Source organism: Eucalyptus grandis, chromosome 6 (genome assembly GCF_016545825.1).
Source record: "Eucalyptus grandis isolate ANBG69807.140 chromosome 6, ASM1654582v1, whole genome shotgun sequence".
Lineage (NCBI taxonomy): Eukaryota > Viridiplantae > Streptophyta > Magnoliopsida > Myrtales > Myrtaceae > Eucalyptus > Eucalyptus grandis.
In genome coordinates, this window is record NC_052617.1 from 19546837 (window position 1) to 19557031 (window position 10195).

The following is a 10195-nucleotide window of genomic DNA, read 5'->3' on the forward strand; positions in this document are numbered from 1 at the left end:
TACTTTGAAAGCATCATATCGCACGTTCGTACCACATTGTAATAAAACTCTATGCATTTATCGTCGGTGAACGATTTACACGTTTTTGGAGTCAATTTTGCTTTTTACATGAATAACGACACTAGATCTGCCGAACGTACCAAAAAGAAAGGAAATTTTACCACCGCTAGGCAATTTTGACGGTTTTAGCTTGGAACGGGTGAAAAAAAATCAGGCAGGTTTTTCCCCGGGTCGGAGGTTACGTTGTCCCCAAAATCAGGCGGCGACGAGCATGGCTTCGCGGATCACCGTCCATTTCCAACAGAAAATCTTCTCCAGTGGGCCCCCGCCCACACCGCGACAACGGTACAATCTTTTTTTTTCTTTGCCTTTTCCTTTCTTTGTTTTTTTCTTACCAGGACAGTGCAAACGCCACCAAGATGGCACGGCTCATTAATTAAACCTGCGAATTCCCCCACCCTTTTTACTCTCCCTAATCCGCCGAAATCCCTTGAATCAAAAACCAAACCATAACTCTATACACAGAAGGAAAAAACCAACATGAAAAGAAACAAAATAATTCATAATGCCTAGACCCCCCCAAAAAACTTGATAATGAGCGGAGATAAATACACATCTTTGCAAAAAGGCAGGATCGGAAAATTCATAGGCAATTACTTTGGTGCAAATTTGAGTAGAAAATCGATATATCAATCTATAAAACTTCTAAAGTGGTACGGTGGTGGCAAGCTTTGCGCGTTAGACTAAATTTACTTGTACAGATCACATATAAAATGTTAAGAACGGATCATGTGGAGATTGGCGAGCACGTGGATTTCACTTATTCAAATAGACCATGTGTATGGAGTCGTCGACGATCGGATCGGGGAAATCCGTGGGGAATTACTTGGGTACGGATCCGATTAAGCAGAAAATTCCGAAATGATTACAGGGATAATGAGCTGGCGGTGAAGAGGGATAGTGACGGAGTGGTCCAAAGTCGTCCCCCCGAAGAGCAGAGCAGAGCAGAGTTAAGTGCCCACGAAATCGGATCCAGCTCAGCTGCCCCACCCCCTACCCCCGGCGAGGGCAAATCCGTCCTTCCGCAACCCCGAGAGGATTGCACGCCCTGCTCCGGGATTCGACTTCCGAGATAAAAATTAAGACGCACTTAATCAGGCATTAATTAATCGAGTTTAGAGGGACAAAAACATTTTATTTTTTTATTTTTCTTCTCCTTTTTCATTTTGTTTTATTATTATTATTATTATTATTTTTTCTTTTCACTTTTTTTGGCTTTAATGATGTGTTTTGGAGCTTTTCCAACGTCTTGCCTTTTAAGTGACACTTCCGGCTCCGAACTCCGGAACTCTCTCTCCATTGCGTTCCGCCCACCACCACCACCGCCACCGCCGCCGTCGCCGCCGTCGCAACCACCGCCGCCGGCGTCGTCGGTCCGCGTCCGGGTCCTTGAAGAGCTACACGGTTAATGCCGAACCGGCCGGCGGCGCCTTGAGTCGGGAGATCTCTGGCTTGGCTTCCCGCGAACTCTTTCTTCTGCGTACGAGCTCGAGCTCGAGCTCGAGCGCGCTCTCCTCGAGCTTCATTCACTCCGGTGAGTTCGATTCCTATTCCGAATCCGGCGGTCTCCGCTCTTACATTGGTTCTCTGCCTTTGTCCGCCCGCCAGCCGGGGGGGAAACAGAACGGAGAAGCTTTTTCCGATGATTCTCGAGTTCCCGATTACGGTGTGGCCGATCGTCTGGCGAACGAGCTCTTCCGGTTTTGGCTCGCTCGAGGCGCTCGCGTTGCTCGTCCCGCATCGCTGTCGGTGCGGGGCGTTCCGCGCTGGATTCTCTTGCCGTTTCCAGGTCCACTTACGGGGACCGTGGACCATGCGGATGGTCCCGGCGATGGCTGAATTTGGCCGTAAGCGCCCGATGCGTCGCCGTTGAGGCGCAAATCCCGATCACTGGCTCTTGGTGGGCTCCGGTGCTCGCTTGCTAGTGCTCTGCAACGATTCGTGCATGCGTTCGATCCGTCTCGGTTTTCGCCGCGGGAAATTCTCCCTAGCTGGAGCCGCCGTTTTTTTTTTTTTTTTTTCCTTTTTTCCATTTTCGAGTTCATCGTCTTTGGCTATCATCTAAAACCCCGTTCTCATTTCCTACTCCCGTTTCTAGTTTTCCTTTCTAAGTCGGTGCGAGATCCTTTACTGCTTAAAGTGCTTCTGTCACTTTCTTTTTTCTTTGGGGGAGTTTGTCTTCGCTCACATCAATTTTCCGAGTGGTCGTTCTTCCGAGCTGAATTTGCGTTAACGAAACCGTGGCGATGTTCTGGGATGTTTTGATTCGAGAGCTGCATTGCGAATCCATCTTCGTCCTCGACGATGGATGTGTGATGTTTACTCATTCGTGTATTGACTTGTTGGGGACGGCTCTGTTCTTTTCTTTTCTTTTCTTCTTTTGACTGATTAATTTTAGAGACCCTGTGTGGAACAAGGGTCTATAGAGATGCCAACTTCAGTCTCTGCCTACTGCGAAATCGACATCCTCAATCTGGGGAAATGCAAGTGAGAGCAGACAGACATGATCTGTAGAGAAATTGTGGTCTTCTGGCGAACAGGCATACTTCCTTCACATTTCAATTGGGCTGGGACGTCGAACAGAAGAAGTTCTTCTGATCTTTATTCAGCTCGATGTTAAAAGATTAAGTAGTAGTTGCAGTCGTAATGGTTTGAAGTCTCCTTCATCAAATAGTCCAATTGGCAGCCTATCGTTTCTCATGCCCTCGAAATCTATTTTGCCAAGTTTTACTTTCTCATCTTCTGTTCGTAGTGAGAAAAATTATTTTGGTCCGTGGGATCTATTACGACAATATGCCCGCTGACAGCATTTCTTCTTTTCGTTCTTGTACTTTGTGTTCAGTTTTCATTCTTCATTTGAACAGTTTCTCTTTTTTTAGATTTTCAGTCCAATTAAAATATTTTGCTCTGATATTGCTGCACACTGAAAAAGATATGAGCGATGTTCGAGTTTAATTGAAGAACCTGGTTTATGTTTTTTGGATTTTCTTGAATACCAACTAGAATATTGGCTTAAAAAAAGAATAGCAACTAGGATACAGTATACTATTCGAACAGATGAGAGTCTCTCTGGTTTGGAATATGTTTGGTCAGATTTCAACATCATTTCAGCTTGAATTCCATTAAAAATCTTATTCCATCAGGGACGAAATTAACTCATATATGAAGGGGATGCAGAGTTATGAACAATATAGGAGTTTTGTTTCAAAAGAATTCGAAGACTTGGAATACCTATGCCATCTGATTGTTGCCTGAATTACCAGACCTTCAGCATGTGATGTTACCTGTGTATCACTTCCTATCATATGTGTTAATATGCAATCAGTCCCACTCACCCTGGTGTCGTCTGATCCTATCAAATATTGCGCAGGAATCTGCATGCATAGGATACCACCAGGATTGGAAGATATATCTCACAGGTGTTGCTCTATTATTGTTGGATTAATACTGGGAAGCGTGTGCAACCAGATGTTCACTAATGTGTTACATTTCACTTCGCTATAGGGCTAAGTAATTGTTGGACATGGAGCGTCGAAGTTGGCCATGGAAGAGAAAATCGTCGGACAAGTCTTCTGCTGAGAAAGCAGCAGCTATATTGGACTCTGCCAGTGGTGCCTTAACACCGGCAAAGGCCCAGGTTGATCAGGTTTGTTTGCTGATAGATATAGTTACTAAAGATTGGGCCAGCCTTTATGTTCTGAGTACCTGGAATTTCCTTTTCCAATCCATCCTCCAAGTCTCTGCCAAACTGGTGAAGGCTACGACTGTTTTTGCATTCATTCAATATCTATCAGAATGTTTACTTCTGATGATAGAGAAACTCTTAAGCAGAATTAGGTATTAATTTTTCCAATTAGTTGAATGCAATATCTGGAACTTCCCGGTTTATATATTCTTAACCCAGTTTCCAGGTGAACTGCCTACTTCTACTTTGTGGTAAAGTCCTCTTAATTGTTGGTTTAGATGAATTGCCTAAACCATCAGTGTGCCATATACATGTGAACTTGTAGATGTCCCAGATGAAATTTTGCCTTCTCCCTTTCCCTCCTTAGTAGATCGACTCCTGTACATACACTGACCTATGTTAATCCTTCTTGAAGGTTCTTTTCTTTCCGTGTAATTTGCTCATCAAAATCGGTAGTGCTATCTTTCTAGGTGCAGCAAAATATCACATTCACTATTATATCCCCTATATCGATTGTTCTCCTCTTTAAAAGGTGCCATTTGAATTTATTCCCTCATTTCTAGTTTTTTGTTTCTTCAATAACCCTTTAGGCTAAATTTAGGTGAATTTTGGGTTTTTTTTTTTTTTTTTTTTCCAATGCAAGTTCATTTTGTTTGTTTATGTCCTTGCATGATATTCTCCCTTTGCTGCTCACAGGATAACTACAAGAAACCAAATTATGTTCAAATTTCTGTAGAGTCCTATTCACATCTCACGGGTTTAGAGGATCAAGTTAAGACATACGAGGAGCAAGTTCAAACACTTGAGGAACAGATTAAAGAATTAAATGAAAACCTATCTGCAGCCAATTCAGAGATAACAACAAAGGAAAACCTGGTGAAACAGCACACGAAAGTTGCTGAAGAAGCTGTCTCAGGTACACTGCCAAGCTATTCAAGTTCGTGAGAAATACTGGCAGAGCAGAATGCACTTGTTATATTGACCTTTCTAACTGAATCATTTGACAGGTTGGGAAAAGGCTGAGGCAGAAGCTTTGGCATTGAAAGGTCATCTAGAGTCTGTAACTCTTGAGAAGCTAACTGCTGAAGATCGTGCATCCCATCTGGATGGTGCTCTTAAGGAGTGCATGAGGCAGATACGGAATCTGAAGGAAGAACATGAAAAGAACTTACAAGAAGTTGTTCTTTCCAAAACCAAGCAGTGGGAAAAGATCAAGCATGAATTTGAAGCCAAGATTGTCAGTCTGGACCAAGAACTGCTTCGCTCTGCAGCTGACAATGCTGCACTTTCGAGGTCACTTCAAGAGCGTTCTAACATGCTAATTAAGATCAGTGAAGAAAAATCAAAGGCTGAGGCAGACATCGAGATGTTAAAGAGCGATATTGAATCATGTGAAAGGGAGATTAATTCCCTTAAATATGAGCTTCATGTTGCTTCTAAAGAACTAGAAATACGCAATGAAGAGAAGAACATGAGTGTGAGGTCTGCAGAAGTAGCCAACAAACAACATATGGAGGGTGTCAAGAAAATAGCCAAGCTAGAGGCAGAATGCCAAAGATTACGCGGTTTAGTGCGAAAGAAATTGCCTGGTCCTGCAGCACTTGCCCAAATGAAGATGGAGGTTGAGAGTTTAGGTCGAGATTATGGAGAATCTCGCGTAAAGAGATCTCCGGTCAGGCCTCCTAGCCCTTACCTTTCTCCTTTGCCAGAATTTTCTCTTGAGAATGTGCAGAAATGCCACAAGGAAAATGAGTTCCTTACAGAACGTTTGTTGGCAATGGAAGAAGAGACAAAGATGCTGAAAGAAGCTTTAGCAAAACGCAATAGTGAATTGCAGGTGGCAAGGAACATGTGTGCCAAGACTGCTAGCAAACTTCAAACTCTAGAAGGGCAATTGCCGATCAGCAATCAAGATAGAAGCTCACTGAAATCGAATATTCAAATTCCTGCTAATGCTTCTTTCAGTCATAATGCCAGCAATCCCCCTAGCTTGACCTCGATGTCTGAAGATGGAAATGAAGATGAAAGAAGTTGCGCCGAGTCCTGGGCAACAGCACTAATCTCTGAGCTCTCTCAATTTAAGAAGGGAGAGAACATTGAGAAAGCAGCTAAAGCTGACAATGCGAGTAACTTGGAGCTTATGGATGACTTTCTTGAAATGGAGAAGTTGGCAAATGATTCAGACCGATCCATTTCTGTTTCTGATGGTTCGGTTATTAAGGGACCTGATACTCCTTGCAACAGTGCCCCAGGAGAAACTATTAGGGGCAAAGATGTGGATTCATCTCCCAGCGGGGCATGTTCTGATGTTGAAGCATTATCAGCAAGTCATGAATCTGGCACGAAGATGACATTGATGAAGCTGCAATCGAGTATCTCTTCAATTTTTGACACTAGATCAAATGAGGATGATTTGGACAAAATTTTGAAGGATATCAAACAAGTTTTGCAGGATGCACATGATACACTTCATCAACGCCCCATGTCTTGCATCTCTGATGAGAAGCAGTGTTCTGAAGAGTTATCTGATAGGAAAACTTGTCCTGAAGACACTTCTGCCCCTGATGAAAGGGATCTCGATTGGATGGGGGATGCCAAGCCAGTTTATGGATCTGATCAGACATTAAGCAAAGAAATGGCAGCTTCTATTATCCAGATTCATGAATTTGTACTGCTTCTGGGCAAAGAGGCGATGACAGTCCATGACATATCTGTTGATGGCGATGGGTTAGACAGGAAAATTGAGGAGTTTTCTGCCACCTTCCATAAAGTGCTAAATAATGATGCGAATTTGTATAATTATGTTCTTGACCTTTCTCTTGTTTTAGATAAGGCTAGAGAGCTTAAGTTTAATATCCTTGGATACAAAGGTGTTGAATCAGAAGTTAGCAGTCCTGATTGCATCGACAAGGTTGCACTGCCTGAGAATAAGGTTATTCAACGGGATGCTTCAATAGAGAGATACGAAAATGGCTGCAGAAACATCATTGGTTTCACTCCGAATCCTGAGGTTTCTGATGATAATGGAGGGTCAGACTATGAAATAAGTACTTCACTGAAAATCTCTTTGGAGGATTATGAGAAATTAAGATCTGAGAAAGACAAAATGGCCATGGACTTAGCCATCTCAACTGAGAACTTAGAGATAACGAAGACTCAGTTACAAGAATTGGAGCAGCTGCTAGGAGAAGTGAAGACACAGCTGGCCGCTTCTCAAAATTCTTACAGCTTGGCTGAAACTCAGCTGAAATGTATGGCAGAGTCATACAGATCTCTGGAAGCACGTGTACAAGAATTAGAAGCTGAAATAAAAATCCTGCAGGCAAAAATAGAGAGCCAGGACGATGAACTTCAGGAGGAAAAGACAGGTCATCAAGAAGCTTTGGCCAGATGCAAGGATCTTGAAGAACGTTTGCTGAGGTTTTCACTTTGCATCACACTTTTTTCCTAACATTTAAATAATACTTTCCTGGAAAAATCTGCATGATATTGCTAGTTGTGAGTGGCCAGGAAAAGGTTACTTGGAGTAAAATTCTTTTCCCCCATGTTTTAGCACTTGCTTATTTTCTTGCTCCCTTTCTCTGTTCCTTCACATTATTTAGCAAATGAGCACTCTCCCTCCAAAACAAAGTTCACTTTATCTGTCCGTAGCTTGACACATGGGAACGCTGCTTGCAGCTGGTCCATTCATTCGATCTCAGTATTTCTATTGACATCCTTGCTTTCATGTAAGTTGACTCTATTTTCTGATTCCTGGATCATCCATTTATATGTAGAAATGGGAGCTGCTCATCACAGGGTGATACTGACAAAAGCAAACAGGTTAGTCCTTATCCTTAATGTTCGTGGTCCGTAGATGGATTAAACATTTTCTACAAAAACCAAAATTTCACCTTCACCTTGATTTAATCTGCTTGTGATGTCTTCTGTGTTTGTCAGTTGCTGAATTTGATTTCCCACTCATAGCTCTGCTTGTTTCATTTCTAGTTGGGAGCATGTGCGGGTTTTAGCTTGAAGCAGTGCCACAAGTAATTGATTATGCCTTTCAGTCAAGCTGCAGAGCTTTCTCACAGATTGCCATGTTTACTTGTAGGAACTAGAAGTAGATAAGTTGCATCTTACAGTTCACGGTTGATCTTAACAACATGAAGGATCCCTGCTTTAATTCCTGGCTCCACTACCGTTTACAATTTTTAAGACAGGACTTGATTTTGAATTCTCATATTTTGGGTAGTTAATATTATGTACTGTGACAATACCAGCTCTGATACGGTTTGGTTTAGTTTTTCAACAAGTAGATAATCTTCGCCACTTTGTGGAGAGTGAGTCACAATACAATCTTTATATGTCAGACTTAGTTCACAGTGTCTACTGTTTGCCCATCTATGTTAATTAATCTACTTTTTAGAGTCCAGGAAAGCTGAAATGCCACCATTTATGTGTTTTCTCTATCCAGTGACAAACCGTTTGTTTTGTTGCAGGAGAAGGACCTTGCAGCTGCAGCAGAGAAGCTAGCAGAGTGTCAAGAAACAATTTTTCTTCTGGGCAAACAATTAAAAGGATTACATCCAAATTCGGAGCTCACAAGTTCCCAGCAAAACGCGAGGACTCAAAAGGAGGATGAAACTATGGTCGGGGGCACAGACTTGCAAGACATGGATCAGGCTGAGATGGACGACGTCTCAACGACCAGTTTCCAAAGAATGGGAGATGAATCGCCGCCGCATCCTCATAACTTCCCATGCAGCCCCTCGGAAAGCGAAGCAAGCTTTCTGAGATCTCCTGTCAATTCCAAACGTCCAAAGCACAGACCCACCTTGTCAACCTCTTCGTCCTCCTCGTCAGGTCCTACTCCGGAGAAGCAACAGAGAGGATTCAGCAGATTCTTCTCCTCGAAAGGCAAGAGCAGCCAATAAGCTTGCGACGGGGAAAATAACACATCTCGGGTACAGAAGATGATGTAATATTTACTAAGACCGGATGTTCATATTCATGTGGTAGTTTGCAAGTTGGGAGGTTCAACTGGTGAGGTTGGATCTGCCGGGTTTTCCAAATGACAGGATTTTGCAACCAGCATCTGTACATGAGTTATGTTTCTGTTAATTCCATCTCTTTGCAACTTGCCCGTCTCTTACTGACCAAGACATAGTTTCGATACTCATTCCTCATACACAGCTAATACAAAACCTAACGTTTATTATGATGTCGTGTCTGAATAGTTCAGGAAGAAACGAGCGCGAGAACGAGCAAATCCTTGTACGTATCAAGTTCAACAACTGAATACTGTCTCATTCCTTGAACGAAAAACAGCGGACACCCCTGTGTATGTCGCACAAGAGTTTCGGAATCCTCTGGCCCATTTGCTTATTTGGTTCAATAGGCTGAACCCTGAAGGCCATTTGTTCATCCCTTTGTGGGCTTTTCACAGTTGTTGCCGTGTAGAGGCACCATCCCGGCACCCGACCTAATAACCTTAAAATTCTTCGAGTTTGAAATTTCTGCAGCGGATAGAGTTTCTCATCTCATGGGGTGCTCAGAGCTCTCGCGACATCTAGTATAGTGCCGTGCCCATCCCGTACGGGCCTGTTACGTAGTCCAGTGGTAAATTGGCGAAGTACGTCAGACGATAAATGAGGTGGAAAGAGAAATGGAAAGAGCCAATAGCTCGAGCGAAGCTCAGTAGTCCCTACAGAAGAAGCTGTGTAGTTGGTCGATGAGATAAAGCTGTTGCATTCGGTCATAACACACGGCCAACACGCCACATGACCACGAGGGCCGTGCATAGGACATGCGATACGATGCACATGGCTTCACGCTGTGGGGCAAAACATCACGTCCTCATCATCCCCCACGCCACCCAAATTAATGGCAGCCGCTCCTCCGAAGTTGTGAAACTTGTGGGGGGGCTGGGGGCCAGGGGCCAGTGGCCATCCGCCTACCTTCCCATTCATCGATTTCCATGCCGTGGTTCGTGTATCGTAACTTCTGCATTGCTAATATCCGTCGAAAGAACAGTTCACGCCTCCCTTTGACTGGCCAAGTGCATTGTCTTAGTCAATCCGAAGTCAATTGAGAGAGAGGGTTGTTTGAACTTTTGGAACAATTGATAGCTGCCCCATATAATTTCACATGTTATCATAGCGGGAGGCCCTGATTGCCAACCCTTTCAAGGCTCTCTCTTTTTCTCTAGAACATGGAGAACCCAGGATCCCCAACAAGACCGATTCACTTATAGACACACGTAAATCATTCGGTGTTCATGTGCATGGGATAAGACTCTGCCCACAGGATTTACAGGCACGAAGCTGAGATTATTATGAGTGGGAGACAGCACAAGGAAACTACCATATTTATTTGAGAGAGAGAGAGAGAGAACTAATGAGTTCCATGTAATGAAGATTATCTTTTATTGAGCTAGAAGGACTATATACATATTCATACCGATCTACC

The 10195-nt window shown here is 43.3% G+C and overlaps 1 protein-coding gene across 2 annotated transcripts; it reads left to right on the plus strand.

Moving 5' to 3' along the window:
- Positions 1–1311: 1311 nt before the first annotated feature.
- Positions 1312–8874, plus strand: LOC104448822 (filament-like plant protein 4). 2 transcript variants are annotated; one of them, XM_010062733.3, is made up of 7 exons: positions 1312–1594; positions 3431–3479; positions 3565–3706; positions 4442–4661; positions 4753–7165; positions 7522–7567; positions 8227–8874. In XM_010062733.3, exons 3-7 carry the CDS (start codon positions 3584–3586, stop codon positions 8659–8661), a joined length of 3237 nt encoding a protein of 1078 aa, XP_010061035.2. In that variant the 5' UTR covers positions 1312–1594; positions 3431–3479; positions 3565–3583; the 3' UTR covers positions 8662–8874. The 2 variants fall into 2 exon arrangements, with proteins under 2 accessions (XP_010061035.2, XP_010061036.2); XM_010062734.3 differs by lacking the exon at positions 1312–1594 and adding an exon at positions 2120–2600.
- Positions 8875–10195: the final 1321 nt, after the last annotated feature.